This window comes from Lepeophtheirus salmonis, chromosome 6, assembly GCF_016086655.4.
Source record: "Lepeophtheirus salmonis chromosome 6, UVic_Lsal_1.4, whole genome shotgun sequence".
Taxonomy (NCBI): domain Eukaryota; kingdom Metazoa; phylum Arthropoda; class Copepoda; order Siphonostomatoida; family Caligidae; genus Lepeophtheirus; species Lepeophtheirus salmonis.
In genome coordinates, this window is record NC_052136.2 from 50,094,822 (window position 1) to 50,118,230 (window position 23,409).

The 23,409-nt window shown below is 31.9% G+C and overlaps 1 protein-coding gene across 1 annotated transcript; it reads right to left on the reverse strand.

Annotated features, from left to right (window-relative positions):
* Nucleotides 1-9,142: 9,142 nt before the first annotated feature.
* Nucleotides 9,143-13,114, reverse strand: LOC121119778 (endoplasmic reticulum lectin 1). The gene is made up of 6 exons (XM_071889366.1): nucleotides 12,628-13,114; nucleotides 10,646-11,537; nucleotides 10,495-10,588; nucleotides 10,282-10,443; nucleotides 10,014-10,226; nucleotides 9,143-9,948 (listed from the first exon to the last, which is right to left on the reverse strand). Exons 1-6 carry the CDS (start codon nucleotides 12,970-12,972, stop codon nucleotides 9,693-9,695), a joined length of 1,962 nt encoding a protein of 653 aa, XP_071745467.1. The 5' UTR covers nucleotides 12,973-13,114; the 3' UTR covers nucleotides 9,143-9,692.
* Nucleotides 13,115-23,409: the final 10,295 nt, after the last annotated feature.

The following is a 23,409-nucleotide window of genomic DNA, read 5'->3' on the forward strand; positions in this document are numbered from 1 at the left end:
GTAATCTGTGTAAATTCTTTTACTTAACTAATACCTTATAAATATAGTTCAGTTTATGATTCTGCCCCCAATCTAATCGTCTTCTTAATAAGCTTTGCCTCCGGTCTGTTACTTCCGTCTTTTACGTAGCGTTCGTGGAACATAATAAGAAAAAGTATACCAAGAGTTCTATCTTTAATACTATTTATGTCAAAATCAAGCAAATATTTTCAGTCTCTGTGATTATGGGAGACATACTTAGACGAACGTTTGTAGCTAAATCTCAGCGCTTCATATTAAAAAAGAAAGGGTAGAACATTTTTAGTGGCTAAACATAGACACAGTCTTGAACACAAATCAAGGAAAGGAAAAAATAAATGTATTTTTTTCATCACACTGCTATATATATTTCTGGCTTAATAATGAAAATGCGAATATTTATCATCAAAAATAATTTTATTGTTTTTCAAAGTATTCTCCTGCATGATTTATACACTTTTGCATGCGCTCAAGCCAATTGTTGAAGCTCTTTATCCACTCCGATTGAGATACCTCCAAAACCTGGTTTTTAAACGCTTCAACAGCATCTTCTGGCGACAAAAATCGTTGACCACGTATTTTTTTCTTGATGTGAGGGGATAAAAAGTAGTCATTTGGTGCCGAGTCAGGACTGTACGGCGGATGCTCCATCAATTCGACGTTTTGGCCGGTCAAAGAGGCGCTGGTTTGAGCCGATGTGTGAGAGCTCGTATTGTCATGGTGACCAATGATTCGTCTTCCATTGTACGTTATTCGAATTTCTCTAAAGACTTCAAGCAAACAAATTGTGATGTACCACTCAGAATTGACCATCATACGATGCTCAAGTGGAACAGTTGCCACATGACCAGTTTTGCCGAAGAAAAAGGCGACCATTTGCTTCGTAGTGCTTCTTCCACGAACAACTTTCGTTGGATTTGGCTCATCTTGAATTATTTCAGCTCATACTTTTAAGCAGTGTTACAAGACTAGCTGATTTTTATAAACTAGTATTGGTGAAACAAATATTTTCTACCTGATAACTGGAAAACTTAGTTGATCATTGCAATAATTTGGGCCATTGTTGCCCGATTTTTAGTAATGTCAGAAATGTAAATGAAAAATTCGATTTTGGGAGTGTAAATAAAATACATTATCTAAGTCTACTGTATCAATTTCATATTTGATTAAAAGCGTCGCTGTACATTTGTAAGTACGTTCTACCCTAGCAATTTTAGAAACAGACACCAAAACTTTACAATAAGACTCTGGTTACCCTGAATCTCACTACCTCTACGCAAAGCTTTGAACCAAGTAGCGAAACGCGACCGTTAGACTGAGGAGATACAATGGTGCAGCGTTTTAATACTTTTTCGGAAGATGTTGCTTATATATGACGGCACTTTATCATTTTTCTGACTACTGACGTTGGCTGGGATGTAATATTAAAGAGAGTGATTCGTGAAGCACGTGTAGCTCATACAGTATGATTCATATTCTAAAATTACTGTGGGAAAGAAGAAATTATTTTTTTCTTTGATTTTTCCTTTTTTGAATTTCCCACCAAAGAGAAGAGGCTGGAGTTTTCAATTATACATTTATCATGGCGTTACCTCACTAACACAAAAATGCACTATATGTATTTTGTTGTGATCTATCGATTCCCTCTTCCCTTGATACGTCATCGCTATTTCATAATTTTTTTTTTTCATAAATACATAAAGAAGTTAGTTATTCCTAAATTTGATAATCCTATAGAGAAAAACGCGTGCAATGAGAAGGGGGGCAGAAAGACTTATGGACCATAAGTCTTTCTGCCCCCTCTCTTTCCATGACGCAAAGGTACCAATCAAACTATCCATATCTTCATGGGGCACCTTGTCCACTATTACCCTGGCCATGTTCAAGAGGATTAGGGATGATATCCTTTCCTGGCCCTTAGTGGTCCTCATGTGGTTCTTGAGTCTTCTGAAACTGGAGAATGACGGCTCTGCCTCACAGCTACTGATGGACATTGAGGCCAGGATCACGATCACCTTGTATAGCTTTGGCATCCACCTGAACACTTCCGAGCTTATCAATTCCGCATCAATTTGTGACAAAACCTTGTCATCGTGTAAATATCTGCCTAGACAAATATAAATTTTAAATATATGCTCCAAAATGAACCACTATAATATTAACCTGGAATTGCTGGAAGATTGAATGTTCTGACTGGAGCTGCTCAAGATCAAGTCTGTAGGCTTGGCAAAATGCTCTATGACACAGGTCTCTACCTCACTGTCATTGACGATTGCTATGAGATCCATTGTGATGTCTATATGTGGTGGCAAATCTGCTCTCAAGCTCTGATACAATCTTATTGTTTTGCAACATCGAAATGTGTTTCACAGAAGTAGGATTTATGCTGTTCCTTTTCACTTTACTCTCCCTGAAATCGTCGCCTCCTTGAAGTTCAAATCAATTGAGGCTTCCTGGTCAGCTACTGATTTCAGCTCATACGACTTCAACTCAGCAAGTTTCCAGATTGATTCAAAGCATGTACTGGCCTGTAAAGAATGAAATAATATTTTATCTTTATTTATCGGAACATTATAAAACCGATGAAAAACTCGTGATTCCATAAATCAAAAACCTTGCTTAATAACTTCTTGAACTAAACTGTCATTAGCTCTTTTTAAAGCTACAACAGCCGCTCTTAAGCTATGAGCTTTAAAAAGCTTCAAAATTAATCCCTGTCATTTGCATGATCTCTTAACAATCTACTTGCAGTCTGAGTTGCAATAGGGCGACAATTCCCTCTCAATGTCACAAACAATCTATCATTTGAGTCTAGTCTTATTTGCATATTCAATTAAATGTATAATTGGATCCTGTTTCTTGTTTGAGAAAACTTACTAAACTTCTAATATAGCCTAAACTGGAATTTTTCTACACCCAAAAAGGGAAGAAATATAGAAAATTGCTATCCATTCTATAGCTAAAGCTTAATAAAGTTTAAAGTTTAGCTCTAGCTACACTCGCCAAAGCTATTAAAGTAAGGGTCTTTTTGCCAGTATTACAAATTATAAAACTATCTAAGCACCTTGAATCTTTATATTTATGAAAGAGCATTTTAACATTCCATGTATCTTGATATTTAAGTAACGGAGGATTTAAATTGAATGAGCCTTACAAGAATCTGGTCAACAACTTATCTGATGATTACACCTCTGGCCTTAATTGATTTTATACTAAAGCCGCTTTTGTTATTGTAAGGTTACTATAGGAAGACGTGGGATGTGATGCTAAATAATTCATTGCCACATTCCCTAATACGTTAAAGGAAGATAAACCCCCTCTTAAATAAAACTTATAAAAATGTTTGAATCCCAATTTGTAAGTCTTCTTAGTTGAGGAACGAATATCAGAAAAAAAATATATAATTGGCTTAGACATCGAAGCCTTGATTTAATAAAGGCCCCTCTAAATCAACCATGCTATCAGAATCCCTAATTCTTCCAGATTCTTAGAGTCTAGGTACGAGAGAAGTGTCCTCGATTCCTCCAATCTTAGTGACTCCTTCGTTATCTCTTGCAACTGTAGGAATCATTTTGCCCCTGTTCACTCGGGAGTTATCAGAATTTCTTGGAAGCATTTTTTTTCCTTTGGCTTGTAACTCTCGGAAGCAGTCGAACTGGAGGAAGAAGATCCGCTTGATCGTCTCTCATTTAAGATACGTAATTTGAGTTCGCGTGAAAAATTCTTCCACTCGGAGAAATCCACCTCAGGTTGGAACAAACGGGAGGTTATTTGGTTGAATACTTTTTCCTGCAGCCCCAACTCCGAAGTAAGAAGATACCCCCTAGATAAAAAGTTCGCTTGCGTGTTCTCTTTTGAAAAGAATCTAGACATAAATTGCCCAAATTCCTCTTTTTATTAAACATTTTACCTTGATACACCCATCTTTAAAAAACGTAGTTTTATTATCCACATGATCTTTGAGTGATATGAAACTGAAATAACACCCTCTTTAGAGCTCACATTCCGAGTTCGTTAATAGGAAGATCTTGATCATTCCCTGTCACCTACTCTGATCAAAAGACCTGTATGATAATGAAATGAAATAACCTGGTAAGGAAGTATCCGTAAAATCTTCTAACGTAGGATTAAATTTCTTCTCACTGGTGTACAGGCCATTATAATATATCTTTCTCACTCTCGGAAAAGATTTGTATTTCTGGATTGAAAAGGTCAACAAAATTTTCCTTTCCTAAATCTAACTGAAGGTTAAAAAGAGTGGGGCGTACTCAATTGTCAATGTGTACAGTCATCAGTTGAATGTCTCAGACTGACAACCCTCACCTTTGCCATAATTTATCGACAAGTGGTCAGATCTTTTGTGAAATTATTTGTTGAAGGTCACAGACCGATAACCTTCTCCTATGGCGGAATTTAGAGTAAGATCTTGGATCTTTAGCACTTTCTCCTCAGAAAAGGTAATAGTTATGGACAAATAGTCCCATAAAAACCCTAGATGAATAAGTTGCGTTCTTGGAATTCAAGAACTCTTATTCAAATCGACCTTAACCACAAGGGTTGTGTATAACATCAATGCTAAACACGAGGAGAGTGAGGCATATACAACAGCAGTGACCTGCAAAATTAGGTCATCTAAATAGATGCTACAACTTATCTTAAGTTGTGACCTAAATTCCTTTAATTTAATTTTATGGTATGGCCATGGCTTCCAAAATATCTTGGTTTCCTTTTTTGCTTGCTCCTTCATCCAAAAGATTGGCAGAGATAGAAATCGCAGTTAACTTTCTAGAAATGCCACTTATCTACTCATACACCCCCATAATGGGTCTACAAGATAATCTGAAATTCTTGTGTATGTCAGTAAAAGTCGATAATTTTGGCACTACCTTCAGGTGCTTAATTTACGGATTTGCCATCGGAATAGCCAGTTGTTAATCTACAGACTTCGTTATTTATAAAATTCATCCATAAAGGAATTTGAATTTTGAGTGGTAAACGTCTTTACTGAAGATGATAGGGAGTCGGAAATGCAGCATGCATAGAAGGACGATTGCTTGTCCTGCGTCGTTATTTCTACGGATGTTTCAATCATGTTTATTAATTTTAATTGAAATATTTATACGTTTTGACTCTTAAAGGGTAGATACAGAAAGAGGAGAAAGGAGCACATGTACAGCGTTATCTCGCAAACACAAAAATACCCTATGTGTTTTGTTGTCAGCTGCCGATTGCCTCTTGCTCGATCCGTCATGTCTATTTCATAATTTATTCTTTTTAATAAATATACAAAGTAATAAGCTATTCTAGACTGATGCTCCGTTTCCAAAAGAACAGGAATACAATTTCTTGTTGATCCCTCGTCGTTTATATTATATATATACATTGGCCATCTTATTATTTATATGAATAAATTTTGGCTATAATATAATAATCTAACGAATAAAATACAATGTAGATTTAAATATTGCAAAATATATTCTAAAAATGATTAAGAAGTAATACATGACGGTGATAGACTAGGAATACATACGAGATATACAGCAGTTGGTATGATTGACTTATTTGGCTAACTAAAAGATGATTTCGGGCCTTTTTTCGGTTTCTTTTTGGATGAAAGGTTGCGTTATACAATAAAGATACCAACATGCATGCCGTAGAGGTAATGCGATTCAGGGTGACCAGATTCTTATTGTAAGGTTTGAGTGTTTGTTTCTGAAATAGCTAGGGTAGAACAGAATTACAAATTTATAGCCATGCTTTGACATAAAATTGATTACATTCTAATTAAAAGTTTCAATCTAATAAATCACTATACACCCAGGGGTGGAACAACTTTAAATAAGTCTAATGAGTTTTTTTACATGTATGGACTATACTGAAGGTTGATAATTTTGGTAATAATACAAAAGCGGGCGAGGAGAAGGGAAAAAATACTTATGGCATCATTGATTAAATAACATACATCTTCTTCTATCGTAACGTTATCATTCCCGCCTTTATTATTCAATATTAATATAATATTAGATGCTGATAGTCGATGGAGAACTGAATAAAATCCCTAAAATAACGTCGCCTTCTGTCTGGATTTCTGAAAATGGAGGTCCAGGAATTTGGAAAATACTTAGCGGATCAGAAACATATGGCTTGTTGGATTTGTCGATATAAATGTGTCTTTAGTCCCCAGTCTAGAATTACAAGCCACTAATTATCCTCATCTCATATCAAGAGTATGGATATTCATCTTTAAAATCAAATTAACGATGAATACATCAAGTCAGACTTTAACTTTGATCTCACAAAGATGCTTATTCCATATAACTTAACCTCATCCATTGCTAATCCTCCTACGATAAAAAATTTATGGAGAAATACACGGGTAAATTCTTCCCTTCCCGAGGAACCATCATTAAATTAATGGAGGATGTTGGTAATGATGCCATTTATAGAAATACCCCCATTGTAAATTGTGACGTTAAGATAGTTTTCAGAATGTTTAGAGTCATCCACACCAAATTACGAAATGGAACTTTGAATTTTGTACCATCTAACAGTAAGTATTCATTTAAAAAAAAAAATCTAATCATAAAATATGATTCTATTTTATCTAAAATTATCAAGAATTATGATACACAACTCATTAAATGGCAAAAGCAAGTGCATAAATGGCCACAACAACGGGGTAGTAGCTTTGGATGGTTTGTAACTAGTTTGGCTGGCATTAGTTTCTTCACATATATACTTTGGTTTTCCAATATTACATAGTCAATAAATATTACTTTTTTATCACTTAAGGATTGGCTATGATTGATAAGCTCTTTTTGATGCCTTTAATAAGGAGTTATATCGCCGGACATTACTACATAATTAGCTTTTGCACTAAATCTTAACGATAGATTTAATTCTAATATTTTTTTATTAGTATATTTATTATCTAACTTTATGATTTTGATATTTACTTTATTATTAATAATTATTTAGATCTCATCGATATCTATCCTGTGCACAATTGTATTTCCATATGAAGAAAAAGGGTGATGATCTTTTTTATTAAACTTCACGTCGGGCTTGTGTTTAGCAACTTAAAGTTATGACATATTTAACTGAATTCATGTCAGAACAAGAAAATATTATTTGAATCAATCTATTAGTTCAATATTCTGTATTTATAATTTATTGTTATTATTAGTTATATGATTACCTTTGTTTAATCTTGTATATTTAACATGTAGATTATATTTAATTTAAGCCTTCTTTTTAAATTTGGAACTTCAAATATATTTCGAAATACTCTACTATGTCGTTTCATTAATTATTATTCTGAGAATATGGTTCATAATGAATAAAAATTTCATGGAGTGTCATTGTAATCAAATCTACTGTAACGGATAAAAAACGTCTAAGTCAATTATACGTAGTATATCTTTATTAAACATTTTGCTAATAAATACTTACGTTATACCCTCAAAAATCATAATAAAGTAGGCAGCTGATAATCACACCAGTATTTTAAACAATGATACCATAAGTCTTTCTCCCCCCCCCCCTTCTCCTTGCACGCGTTTTTCTCTACAGAATGATCAACTTTAACTATACTGTAGCCCCCCTCCTCAAATTAAGATTTTTTTTTCATTATCATATACAACTCTTTTTTTGTTAAAAAATTCAATTTTTCTATTCTAAAAAAGGTTATTTGTTCAAGTTTTGTCTCTTCCAGAAAATTTAACTCAAAAAAGTTTTTGAGCCTGCAGACGACCTTGCACTTTCAAGTATAGAGGTTTAGTGGTATTTTTTCCCTTTGTAGACAGGCTCACTGATTTTCTAATATTGTTGAACAAATATGGATTTTTTTCTAGGTCACTCATAACTTTCCAGCAGAAAATGATATATTAAGAATCCATATAAATTAAACCTCTCAAGCTATCAAGCATGAATTATATTTAGTTGACTAATGGTTAAAGGAGGTAACAGCGAAGTCAATAAAATCAATGGATTTATAAATTCATGTGAATTAGTTTCCTTTCGAATTATCTTTACAATTAATTTGATTTACCTCACTTCAGCTTCCGCATAAGTGTAGTAACTCTAGGCTTTTGTCATTTCTTGTTTCAATATCATTTGGTATACTTATATATCAGCCACATGATGGCTGTAAAATGATTGTGGTAAAAAGGCTGCCGATAAAATTTTACGGGGTAATATCGTTGCTTGATAAAATTGTGATGTACAATATCATTTTGAGACAAAATTGCTGTGGGTAATGTCATCGTGAAGCAACATCCTTTATAGCAATATGATTGTAGTAATTTCATTGCAAGACAATATTTTCATGAAGAATTTCATTACAATTATATAATATTCGGGCTATCCAACTATTGAATGAGGGATTTAAAAAATAATCAACCGCAGCTACTTCCTTGAGCATCATGGACCCCTTTTATTATCCATAAATACACCCTGGCCCTCAGGGGGTACAGTTAAAAAACTAAGCCGCAGTTTAAACTCCACCAAACCGGCTCCAGAGAATTTTAACCAGTTCCGAGGTCCAGCAGGGTATATGATAATATTGTCTTGCAATGAAATTACTCACAATGATACTCCCCACAACAATTTTGTCTCGCAATGATAATGTACATCATGATTTTGTCCGCAACCTTTTCATCGGATGGGGAAATGGTGAATTATGATATATTTTACAAAACATAGTAAACCCTTCACTCCTAAATTTAGGTCAATTACTCGAAATTAGTCTATTAGGAATTCCATTAATTGTAGAGCACTTTAATATGCCGATTAGATGATCCATTCCATAAACTTCTCTCTTGAACTCATGACCATCCACTATTTTTATCCGTGACAACCATGGAAACTTTGAACATAGACATAAGAGCTCACTTTTTTTTGTGGAATGTACTTCATATTCGTAATATTAATGGGGTTGAATGTTTAATTAAAGAGTACAAAAATACAATCTACTACGCATAAACGTTACTCAATGATCCAGCGAACTTTCGAGTAAAAAAAAAAAAGTTACTAGTCGAAATGAAATCATTGGTGGAAATAATTAGTATGACGGATGTTCAAGATATAGGAAGAAAGTTAAATGAAAATTTGGAGAAAATAGATATAATTTGTGGGATATGGACACATGAATTTATTGAATAACATAAATTGGAAATAATAGAACAAAACAGTAGCTTAAAGAAATGAAAAACTTTGTATAAGTTCATCTCAAAATAACATAAGGAAGTAACCATTTTTATATCACAGTTGTATTCACAATATTAGACTATCAGATTCAAAACAAATCAAAGCCTGACACTCAAAAAAGATCCCCAAAAATTATCATTTTGTTTAATTAACTTAATAATATCTTGATGAATATAACAACTACTTTATGGATATTTTATAAATATTTTGTGTGCCTTTACAGTTACATAATTAATTAATTTACAATTCTCACACTACATAGTGTTTAAAATAATATTTTATACATTCAACAAAATTCAGTCAAAAGTTGTATACTCTTTTTATCCAATTGAATATAATCAATGTATATTCAATCGATTTTTTATATATATATTCATATTTAGTTAGAGTTTTAATTCATATCCTAAAAAAGTATAAAAACAACTTGAAGACATTGAAAAAGACAGACAGTATCAATGAACTTCCATTTATAATTCATCTTTTGATGAATGAGTACCAAATTCTTCGTCTTCATCCTCTTCGTCTTGATAATCTAAAGTTTCTTTTTCCCCCAACCATTTCTGTTTTTCCATAAAGTTTTGACCAGCTTGTTCTAATTGATCTTGAATATTATTTAGAATATTTTCATAACTATTTTTAGCGTCACGAGCTGAATTGATCAATATACTATTATAGTCTTCTTGTTGTTCCTTAAAGGTTTTTGCTTTAGCTTTTGTTGGAGGACTAATTCAAAGAAAGACAGAAATAAAATTCTTACTTTTTAAAGATATAATTACACTTTTACATACGTTGAAGGAACTTTTAACTTATCATGTTGTTCTTCCTTTATAAAATCATTGGTATCTTGAATAAAATTATCCTTTTCATCAATCCATTTTTGTTTGTCCATAAAGTTCTGCCCCGCTTGCTCTAACTGATCTTGAATGTTCTCAAAAATATTATCATAACTATCTTTTGAATCGCGAGGAGATGGAAGATTATCAGGACTTGGATCTAAGGATCTAAACAAACAGATGATTTTTTTAAATAGTACAAGAGCAATGAAAGAAAACTTACTCCGTTTGGATGTTTAACGATTCTGCCGTTATGATTTCACCTTCGTCAAATTTATCATTTTCATGAAGGAAATCATCTCGATTGAAAGTCATAAGACCTGTTTCATCATCAGCTAAATGTAATAGATCACACACCAAAGGACTTTCTACTCCGAGGACATATCTAAAAATATTTCGAATAAACTAAAGATGCTAAAGATGAAAACTTTCTTACTCGCATGTTGCTGGCTCTAATAGGTAAATGGTTACAGATGACGATGAACCTGTTTTTTTGCACTTAAGTTTTACTTCAACGTGACGTTTAGTTCCTATTTTTATAAAAAATACATTATTTGTGTATGCAAAAAATAGTAGAAATTCAAGACCTGAGTCCTCACAGAAATCCCCATCAGTATAAAAATGAGACACGAATTTTCGTCCGACTTTCCTTGGTTTCTTTCCAGGATGGGTTGTAATCCAATTTAAATGCTTATCATTATCAAAATGGCCCAAAATAATTTCAACACGAGCACCTCCTTTTTCTTCATGATACTGTGTAACAGACTTCCCGTAGCAAAATTCATATCTCCACCATCCTGATCCTCCATAAAGACAATACTCGCCCATTAGGAAACGTTCAGCAATATCAGGATCCGTCAATGGACGTATTGGTTCGCGTCGAGAGGGTTTCCACAAATCTGGTCTAGGATTTTTTTCTAAAGGTTGAGATGGATGGAATTCATCTTCAACGGGTTTAATGACAAGCTCCACACTCCCTGATTGCTTCCCAAAAATGAAATCCAATTTGACATTCTTATTCATCCACTGCTTATTTTCATCTTCCAATGCCAACAAAGCTTGTGGCTTAGGATCATCTTTATGAACAGCAGGATGACATTGAATTGGAAGAAAATTTTCTTTGGGTTTGAAGTAAGGATGTTGACATAGAGAGGAAAACCCAATGATGACTTCATATTCACAAGTCGATGTTTCCTGGACAGATATGAATTTCAGTTGAGATTCATAACAAATGAACCTTATACGTGATTGTCGTGGAAGTTTATTTAAGTCACAACTTGTTCCATCGTACATGTTGATTTCTAAATATGGAATATCTTCATTATTGAAACGTAGATTTGAGGGTTTTGTAGTTTTATAGACAGCTAATTGTTCCTTTACTTCACTTTTGGTTGTACGTCCAAGATAGTACTTATCACCAGGGGTTTCTCCAATTCTTGAAGCATGAAATTGGCTGTAAAAAAGAGTCAAAACATGTTTTCATACCATCATCTATTTCGGATGAGATCACTTGCTATACTTATATATATATATTTTTATAAATCAAGTCAGTAAAATTTTACTTTTTCTAAAACTTATGAGATTAGATACTTGATTCTAGAATCATTTGAAGCTTTATTTCGAATCTCTCATTATTAATTTATTGTACTATTAAGTCTTGTATTTGTGATTTTTTTTAAATTCATCAGCTGAGAAAATTCTTAAAAATGAAGAAATTAAGTTAAAAATATCTTCATATTATGCAAAATAATACGGACTTCAATCAATTATTAAATTGTCTTAATTTTTACTTTTAATCAGGATTTACTAATATTATATGTACATTTAAATAATAAAAAAGATATAAAATTAGAAATTCGATAAAAAAAAAATTAAGATCAACTTTTTTTTTAAATAACATTTCTTTAATCCATAAGCAACTTCGAATAAAAACATTTAATAATAAATTATCCAATTAGGAATAAGCCTTAACGTTACCAAATATTAACTAAAAAAAAAAACATCTAAACATTTGAATTAATCAAATTCACAGATTTAACAATAATTTCATAAACATTTTTCTGCCATATAATTGCCTTCTTTTACAGCCAATATCATAAGAAAACGTGAATTCCAAAATTACTACATTTGATGAGATTAGGATAATTTTTTCATGAGACTTCATTAGAAAAAAAAAGAAGCAAAAATACAGATACTTTGCACTGAATACACCTTAAGTGCATTTCATAAAGTTGACAGATAAACTTATTTTTATATAAATAAAGTTAAAGAAATAATTCGAATTAGAGGAATGCCAATATTAATATTAATTCATATCCGAATTTGACAGAACTCGAATGATGTGTCAAATTTCGAAACTTTTAGAAAAAATGCAATTATGTTGATTCAGACATAGTTCGAGATATAATATACATGAAAAGTATTTAATTTCGAATAATTAACTTTAAAATTAATTTTGAATTTTTGTGTTCGAAATTAAATGCGCTGCAGAATTCAAGTATATAACCTACAAATAAATAAAAATACAATTGGAGATGGTATAAAAACAAAGGAAATTGTATCGTTTTTATTCATTCCTAATGTATGCTCCATGACAATATTCATAGGTCCAATACACTCCACTTTTATAAATACAAGGTTTGTCAAAAGAGCTCTGCATAAGTTCGTAGGGACTTGCGTGTTGCGGTTCACTGGACTCTGAAGATGCATCCTCAGAGTCATCTTTCATTTTGGGCAGTCTACAATGAAAGACCTCATTTTCCTTAGTTACCATTTTAATCACATTGGGATCATCACCAAGTAGATGGTCGTCCACTTTGGGCAAGTATGCGATGTTGAAAATGCTGTCATCAATCTCATAGCTTCCTCCGAACACGTCCCTTATAAAGAGGCTACAAATCAACAAAAGCCTCATGATCTTCTCAAAATTAATTAATAAAATAATCCAGACATTGTAATTGAATTATTATATTATTAATAACGATAACATATATGATAAAGTAAGACTAAATTAAAACTTGAGATATTGTCTGACACTACGTTTGTTATGATTTTTATCTGACGTTGCCTATGTGACGTCATCATACATATTTCTCCTTTTTTCTCCAATGAAGCTTCTATTTTTTAGAGCTACATAGTACATAGGGGAGACAGAAGTAAATTTAGATCATATATTTCTGAGTTTATGGTGTGTACCAGTTGCGATGTTTGTAGAAGTTCCTATTTCTTTGTCTTAAAATATCTTATTTAATTTCAACATTGTTAATTCTAATAAAAAATATACATGGGCCACGTTGGTACTTTCGGTTGATTTTGATATATTAAAATATTTTGTTTATTATGTATAATGAGTAATCTAACTCTGAGCATTTGAACTTTATAATATGCCACATAATACTCATATTGTCGTAATTTTCATCCAAAAAGTCAAAAATTACGCTATTAATATATAAATCATTCGTGGAATATCCATGTTATCGCATATTCCTTATCTCAAGTACTTTAAATCCTATCATTAAAATTATTCATCACAATTTATGGTTGCAACTTGTACAATTTTCTTTTACAAGTTGCAACTTGTACCCAAAACTGCCTCAAATTTACCGCAAAAACATTTACCTACTTACTTTTTTATTTATAATTATTAAAGAACGTGTATATTACCATAATTTCAGTAGAATTAAATGAGTTCAATCGTTACAAGTATACTATTGCTGAACTTTTTTGTCATATTTATGCAAGGATTGCACTATTTTGCATGTAATAGACATTATTAGTACTTCGGGTTCTTAAAAAAAATATAGGTTATAAATCCAATAATTAACATAACGACAAATTAAGACAATTTTTCCTGGGCTACTCTATTTTATACCACATATAGAGCGTTTTCTCTTACGTGTTACATTACATCATAACTAATACGCCATTTTGGGGGCTCAAAGTTGATATTTTTACTAAATAAAATGAACTAATTTCCAATCAATCTAGATGAAACTTCATTAAGTGGCTTCAAGGATAAAGAAAAACTTAAAATTTCTATTGAATACTACTTGATGCAAATGATAAACACGTATATTTGAATTTAATCAAAATAATTTGTACTAAAACGGCCAGATTTATATAATATTTTTTTTTTTTGATAGATTAAGGACAATTAGGTCAATTAGAGAAAAATATCTTATTCCTTCCAAAGGACTCAAGGAAAACTGCGGACAGACAAAAAGTCTACAACAAAAATATAAGGGATAGAAATAGGGTCCAAATCTACAGTGCTATTGCACCTTCTGATAATATATATTCTCTCATGATTAAAATGGTTATTTTTTTATAAAATATTTATAAATTCTTTTTTTCTATTATCTTTATTAAAGAATTCAATGACAATTTTTTTTTAATAAATCAAAAGTTAAAAAGTAATCGAATTTACTTTTTAAATATTAAATACTTACAATAAATTTTACACTATAAACTTAAATAATATTTTTAGGAAATAGTAAACTTGTATAATTAGTTATAATTAAATATGGACAATAGTCAAGACTTGAGTTGCACAATTTCATGCATACTTCCACTCCACTTTTTTTTTGTTTCGGTCGTTATCGTTGTTTTTTATCAGTGGATTTTCAAATAAAGTAGGAATTGCATTATGTACCAAACGCCACCGTCCTTCTGGAGACTTCCGCAAAAACATCGATTCTTCAAAGTGAGTCTAAAGCGAATAATTTAAGTGGATCCAATTACATATAGTTTACAGATCATAAATATGTAGTCCACTACCATCATTATATTCATATGTTTACCCTTCTTTTTCACTGTTAATAAATTTAGATGTTATTGGTTTAAGATAAATTATTTCTCAAGATAATATTAGAAGGCACTAATTCAAACAAAATAATGACTACGATATTAAGTTTCAAACGTAGAAAATATTATGTATTATATTGATGGATATATTTCTTGTTCTATTTTCAAAAAAAGACAACAAGATTGTAGCAGGAGTACACTCAGCCACGGAGTTACAATTCCGTTGCTCAGCTTATCAAAAGGGTTTATCCATTTCAATAGGTGAAATTGAAAATCATTCACAGATTGATTCGTTTTTGAATGGATTTATATCATGTGGCCTTATAAAACCAAATGATTTTATGTTCATCATAGTTGTCCAAATAATAGTAATTAGCGGTAATTAGTTAATATAACCTGGAGTAATGAGGCGCCGGCTAAAATACCAATTTTTACTCAATACAATAATACTTATGGCGCGTACGATAATCAAGTGGGTCTCTTTAGATTTGTGATGGATTCGTTGCACTAGTTGGAGTCACAAGGATCCCTGGAGGAAACAGATTTTACTACAGATCAATGTACCAACTTTTTAACGCAACTTTTTAAAATAGCTTTCACGGAACCTATTTTTTCATAATTATCATATCTTTGCTTTTTCACTCATACTCTGAAACTTAACATAATGCCTACTGATCCGAGAAAATCGATGAATATTTTCAAACGTCACTTCGACAGCAAGCTTGAGGATGTTGTTAAGTTTATGGATACTTTAAACTTATTTCAATTACTGGAAAAGAAGAAGTACAATTCAATGAGAAGACAAAAGATTTCAGTCTTCAATAGAAGCATTTGAATATTGCTTGGATTTATTTTGTCTCGATTGAGGATATTACAACTAAGGTCTTTGATAAGTTGGATTTGCTTTATCAAAATACTGAAAAAGATTTCCGCAATGCATTACTCTAAATATATAAATTTCATATTAAAACAGGTTATTCAATACCTGATGAAGAAACAACACTGAATAAAAGTAATCAAAAATCTGTTAATGTATCTCGTATGGACGATACATTAAAACCAAATGAGATTCTTCAGAGGACGTTCACTCTCGAAAAATTCAATTCGAGGACAGACGAATTTGTGGCTTATTATAATCATAATGAGAAACATCTTTCTGGACAGAGTGCTGACAGTAGTGAAGTGATAACTTTTTAACAATTTGGTCGTGGTTAATTTGATTAGTGTTCTTGTAACAAGAGATGATATCATTCATGAATTATCCATTTTAGAAAATGGTGGATGCTTAGAGAAGCTTCGATAAACATTTCTACAAGATAATAGATCAGATAAAAATATAAAAAAAACACAGTCTTAAAATAATAAAATTAAATGCTATTAATACTATTTATCTCATAAGCTGGTTTCAACCGGTCAACTGACCCAAAATCTGTGCGGTGTCCAAAATCAATTCTGAACACCATTGCACCCCTTTCCACGACCTTGAACGGACCCATATAGGTCAGAGTTAAAGCCGGTCTTATTGGCTTATTTAAAAAACAAAACATATTTTGCTTCCTTTAACCGCTCTAACGTAGATTGTACCCTAACTGGTGGTTCTGCTTGGCTCCTGGGGATAGAGTGTTTATTGTCCTTATACCTCCGGAAGAGGTTTTTGCTGTCAGAAGGATTTGAGAATTCCACTAGTGACGACGGTAGTCAAGGAGCTGTACCTAACAAATGGGACAAGGGTGAATAAACATGTGGATCCAAGAAGATGAACTAAATGCTTTCAAAGATTTTCAGTAAATTAGGCTCCCATATCCGAGTGGATAGAAAGCGGAACACACAAATTCGAAATCCATCCCAAGAAGAAGGTTTTAACCACTATGTCACTGTGTCTTTTCCTGTATCTCCTAGAGAGGGGTAGAGGTCCTACAGGGTCTACATGTATGATACTGAATATGGGCGGGTCACATTGAAAAGGTGTTGATCCTGAAGGCCTCGGATATATAGGCGCTTTGCATTTTGAAGAGCTTTGCAGCTCTTTGTCCATGTTTTTCCATCCAATCTAAGATTTGGACACACAAAAGACTTAGACACATCTCAAAGTGTTGTTTTTAATTCTGAATTTGAAAGGGAGTGAGACATGTCAAAAACTTGTTTGCAGAATTTCACAGAATCTGAAGATCCAGCATTGAAAACCATTTTGAACGCCCAAAGCGCTCAAAATGTCGCTCATGCTGAGAAGAGGATATTGGGGTCTAACTTGGACATGCAGTTGAGACGTTGGAATTCTCCACTAAGGTGGAAGTCCTCCACCGCTTTCTCCGCGATATTAACCGCTGACAAAAAGGAGGAAGAAGAGGGTCCACCAGACTAGAACAGCTTGATGATTTCATTTTTGAGGAAGTCTAACTTTACCCTTGTTTAGACTTTAGTTTGACGTCTTAAAAAGTATATTCCAGAAGCGGAGTAGCGGAATCAACAACATAAAAATCCCAAGCTTAAGTATTATTTTTAATAACGATGTCGAAGGATGAAATCCCCAGAGGAACGACTTTCTGTCCTCCAAAAGCTATTAGTGCTCAGATTTTCACCTTCTTATCCTGTTGAGGGCGAACCTTTTATGTAAAACTGACACTTGAACTCCCGAATCGTCGAAGAATTTATATCGTTGTGAGTGTCGAAAACGTGAATGAGTAACTCGTTTGAATGGGATACCTCAGTTCTGAAGAGCTGAGGACTAATTTGTTTTGTGAAAGGAGGCAAAGAATGAACATTGAGGTCCAGAATACGTTATAGCCTCAAGGCTGTAAGTCTCATGTTTAAAAAAAATACGCTTCTTCTTTGGATTTACTTTGTATTTCTTTCTTACTCTAGATATATCCAGGACAACTTCCTGTGCCAATAAATAAGTATATGCCTACCCTTGGAAGGCATCTACTCTACTCTAGTATGAAGCTTAGCTTGGTTTGGTTTGCTTCTTAGGGAATTTTTCATCGCATCATTATCCCTGTATACTGGGTCGTGCGAAATGGATGCACCACTAATCAACGTGAGCAATCTTTTGCTCCTCCTGAGTCCCTGAGTCAATAGCAATAGCTCATTCGAAAGCTTAAAAAGTCAGCTGTCACTATACCTGGAAAAATTAGCATTTATTGAAGTTGAAAAGTAAAATATTCTTGCCGTGTGAGAGGATAAAATTAGTCCTGAATCACTTGTCTATATTTTCGGCTACAACCCAACCTGATTGCACAGCTCCGACTAGTTAATAAGTGCATACTGCATATAAACGGTATACACTTTACATATATTCGCAGTTGTAATATTTTTATTTTGTAACACTTGTTTACAGTTTTCTTTTTGTACATAGTTCAATTCTTTATTTTGCATTAGCTATGGATGTTATATTTTTTAATTATTTATTATATTATTAGAGGTATTTATATTTTCTCAGAATATAATAAATGTCTAAGGCAATTAATGTATTCAGCTTCGTGTAATATTGAATACATATTATTAACTAATAATTTGTATAAGGCTCCAAATTGATTCGGATTGCCTCTGTTCGATTGCATGGTTGATCACAATACCATATATATGAAATTTAAATAGAAGAAGTAAGAGTAGGAAGAATCGTCAAAAGGCAGTAATAAAGATTGAAGGTTTTAATGTCGGGTTAAAATTTAATTACTTCTCATAAACAGATTTGATAAAAACTTTACAAGATAAATAAATACATTAACGTCCATTATACATTTTATTTGATCAATTATACCGTATTTTTAATTTTGAATGCTATCTTGAGATGACTTTATTTTCCAGTGAATTGTGCAATTAAACGAAGTAACGGATTGAAAAAAAAAAAAAAAACTAAATAAACATATTTTAGCCTCTATCAAAGATAATAATTATAATTATACCTATAATCAAGAAAAAAAAGATGTAGTAATCTTCTGAATAATTAGTCAAAAAGCTAACTTTTATGGACAATAAGAAAATGAACGCCCATATTTTTTCCACATTCATCATTCATTTTTCCCCGTTTTTTTTGTTCATTCGTTCAAAAAATGAACGGAAAGATTGAACGCCGTTCTTTTTTCCGTTCAATGTCCAAGCCTGGTATTATGTTTGATATGTTTTAACATTTAGATAATAACTAATGTATCCTATTCATGTTTTGATAATCCTAATTAAACATATTTTACTCTATTATATTTACATCTACGACATTTAGTCTCTCATTTTATTCTATTATAATTGTAGTGTCTAGAGGAGGGCGTATGACTAGATATTGATCAATTCAACATTTATTTTCTTACAAATAGGTAGATGTAATTTTTATGATTATGTAAATCCTTTTTAGTAACATTTTTGATTTTTTCCCCAATGGATTTATATTTGATCTAAATTAGTTGAAAGTTATGTGTTTTTTAAACATACATAAATGAACAGAAAATAACGATCGAAATCACAAATTTGATTATATATATTTTATTCATAAAACAATATTTTAAGGGCCTTTGAAAAATATTGGTGTATTTAAGATTACCAGAAATGGACAAATACCCACCATAATCAAAAGAAAAAAATATATTTCTGATTATTATATTATGTGCATGGAGTAGGAGTCGAGTCCTTATAAATGTGATTTTATTAATGGTGTGGTTAGACACTGAGAACTACTCCTCTTCGATGGTATAATTCTGATGGCATCAGTGTACATATTGCTAAAAAAACAACAGGTCGATTCATGTTTTGTGAATCAACTTTGGTGGTTAATCAAGTCGTATGAAAACTTAGATGGGGATCCCGAATCCTGTCGATGTCTCTACAAAATAAATGACTAAATGAGAGATACATTTGACACAATGGAGAGTCTTGCCTTTAATCCCGCCGTATGAAGATAAGAAGTTCCTCCCTCTTGAATGACATCCTCTACCCATGAAAGGAATTGTGTTTCATGGCTGGGATTTGGAAGGTAAATTGGACTTATTGAATCCCTCCTTTGTATAAGGACTCTGAAGAAGAATCCAATCCTCATTTCAGGATGAAATTAATATAGAGGAATCCACTAAGCTTTCCAGTCTTTGTAAATATAATCATGTCCGTCATTTTAGGATAAGAATAACAATATAAGAGTTTCCAGGGTCCAAAAACACACACAATTCCATAAGTAAAATATAACTTCTCAAGAAAAAAAATGACAATTTGACTGCAGCTGTCTGCTGATTTTTTTTCTGTCTCTAGTCCTTTTCTTCTATTAGTCCTTGCTTATATATACAAAAATAAACTTTTGAATCTTCCTCCTCCTTTGTTTTTTCTGCCTAGCAACATTTTTTGTTCTACACTCAATTATTAAAAATTAGAAGTAAAGCATTAAACCAAGTAGCGCATCGAAGGCTAACTTAGCTTCTAAAATAGTTCAGAGAAGATCTTCGAAATTCGAAGCTCAACTTAATCCGGTTAGCTTGGAGGTGATTCATAAGAATTATTTTACCCCTAAGGATTAAGAATGACTGCGATATAGGGTGGCCACATTGTCCATTTTCACAAAAAAATGGCTTCTGACTTTGTTTTATGCTCCTTGTATAAGGAGGCTGTAGAAACCTTAGAGTACCTATTATTCTCGAATTCCTTCGTTGCTCAGCTAATTTCTGCAGTAAATGCGATCGTAGCAGAAAACTTGGGAGATTTTCTGTCAAAGGGAGATTGGTTGGTCTTAACGGGAGCCAACTATCTCAACAGAATGGAGATAGAGACAATCATTTCAAAGGTCCAGATAGCAATATATTCGGCAATATGCCATAAAGTCTCCCTTCTCACTAGTGTCATTACCCTCATAAGAATGAACTATGGTAATGAGAAAATCTTACAAATCTAACTCATTTTTCTTTTTATTGATGATATTAACCACAATTTTAATTTTACAACATTTTAATTTTATTTTATGACGTTTATATTTTTTTTACATGAGATGTTTTTTAAGTTTAGTTATTTTACTATGTCACTTACTGTTTGCATTTCTGTTTTAAGTGTTGTGAACTTCAAATAATAATTTAAGAAAAAAAATTGACAATAGTGTAATTTAGGATAGAGTTAGTAGAAATGAAAAGGAAAAAGGAGAGACTGAACTATCTTCATTCTAGAAGTTCTTGACTAAATATAACTATGAATCTAAAAAGAGACTCAATGAACTATGTAGATTCTCAAAATTACAAAAATAGGGTGGAGGTGAAGTGTATGATGACAAAATACATTTCTGAGGATTTTGGTACCAAGACTAACCCCACTGAACCAAAGTTGACTCTTGTTGGGACTTCGAAGTTAGGCATCAAAATAAAAAGTAGTATTGATTACATTTCAGCCTCCTCCTGAACGGCTGAAATGCTCGACGAATTAAAAACCTTGCCACACCATATTTGTAAGAACTCCCCCATATTTGCTTCCTTCACAAAAAGAAAACAAAATTTAGCGTACTTCTGGAAATTGAATAACTTTCCACTATAAGACGATACAATCTGCAATAAAATTGAAGAAATAATAGACAACGCAAAGAAATTACAGAAAAACAGTTTATTAATTTCAATGACGGCTCTTATAAAGATTGAAAAACGATCGAGTTTCCCTTTAAAGAAAGAATTCTTAATAAGAAAAAATATGAACAATTGAAAAGTAAAACTTAATCAAACTTGTGAGGCTGGAGTTAATGTTAGTGAAAAACTAAACACAATAATAAAAAGAATGATCTGTTGGTAAAATGACCAAATGGAAAAAAACAACAACTAAAATTAAAATATCCGTTAAGTATCTGGAAAAATGTCTCAAAAGGAATGCAGTCTCAATGACTAAGTTATGGAATAGTGTCAAATGATCCAAACGTAATATCAAAAGAGATTAGAGCGTTCTACTTATGTCCGTATAATCGTCAAAAATGTTACAAAGAAAGAAAATGTTCCTTTTGTGAATCTTCAATAACATGGAATAATCAGATTTTATTAATACGGGATTACTAACTTTAATTCCCAAAAAAAATAAAAGATAATCTTACATATCAAACTATAACGTTGCTCAACCGGACTTACAAAATTATCATAGATATCCTGAATAACCGATTAGAAAAACGTTGGAAGTCAATATACCAATTGAACAGTAACGATTTATGATAGAAAAATACGCCGAAGACATTCCTCATTCTATCCAAAACGCCATGAATACCATCAAACAAAAGGGAGAGGATGTAGCTATCTTACTCATTGATTTAAAAAAAAAGCCTTTGAGTCCATACCTCACAACTTCCTAATAAATTAACTTCAACGATACAAGACTCCCAGGGATCTAATAAAAAAATAATATATAGAAATTCCATTAAGAAACTTCATGTCAAAATTAAACATACATAGTGTACAAGGAGAGTTTGATATCTCAAGGGGTTGTAAATAATGATTTTTTACGAGATTTTACCACGCTTGTTTATCCTGTCAATAAACGCGTTATGGCTCGGATCCATGAATATAAAATGTTAAAGGCACAAAAATTGATGATTGCAAGATTTTTAAGGGTATTTTATATGCTGCTGACCTTTTCATTATCTGCTCGGGCAATAAAAAGAAATCACAAGGTATACATGTAAATAAAATATTCAATATCTTCAAAAATTTGAGGCCGAATCTATTCTCCGAATAAAAATAGAAAATACATAAAAATCTTAAGCTAGTTAGAGGAGGAATTGTTGCTGTGATACTTCAGATGTTCATAAATCACTATATTTTTGAATTAAACCCACTCCACGCTCGAATCGATAATTAACAGCTTTTAGTTGCTCAAAAATATCTTGAGCCCCTTTATAATCATTTTTACCACTCTATATCTTTGGATCGGTTAAAATTAATGGCTTGAAATTTTTAAAGTGTTGATCACAAACATAATTGAAGTATATTTATTTTTAGTCCCTCGTTGTCCTAGGGTTCAAACGATCTCCAATGTCATTTTTATATTAATATGACTCCTATAAAATTTATTTGGTAAAACTTTTTATTTTACATTATTTTCTGTCTTATTTAATAATATTTAGTTATATTCTTTAAATAATGGTAATAAAATGTCACTCAAGTCAAGATTATCCAAATTTGAACTTTTTTGTTTGTTTAAGTAAAGAATATGCGTACTTGCCAATTTTGGTATATATTAGTTGAATTTTTTTGCCTGCGATACGCTAAAGAACAGATAGATTAACAAAAAGTTACAATTCATTTCATTAAACTTATTTGTATTTTGAAAATATAGACACAAAATTCTTATAAAATTTAATAAAGGTTGTTGATATTAATTTTGCTTATCTAAATTTGATATTTTTCACAATAAGCTTTTATGTCTACTAAATGGATAATATCAAAACAAAAACACATCTTTTTCACCTAAAAAAGTATTATAATTGAAAATTTTAGGGGGGTTAAGCTACCTTTAAATTTTTTTCAAAAAAGTTCAAAGTTAGCCAATCATATTTATAGAACAAAAAAACAAAAACATTTTGAGATCCTAAGAACTTCATATTTCGAACATTTAA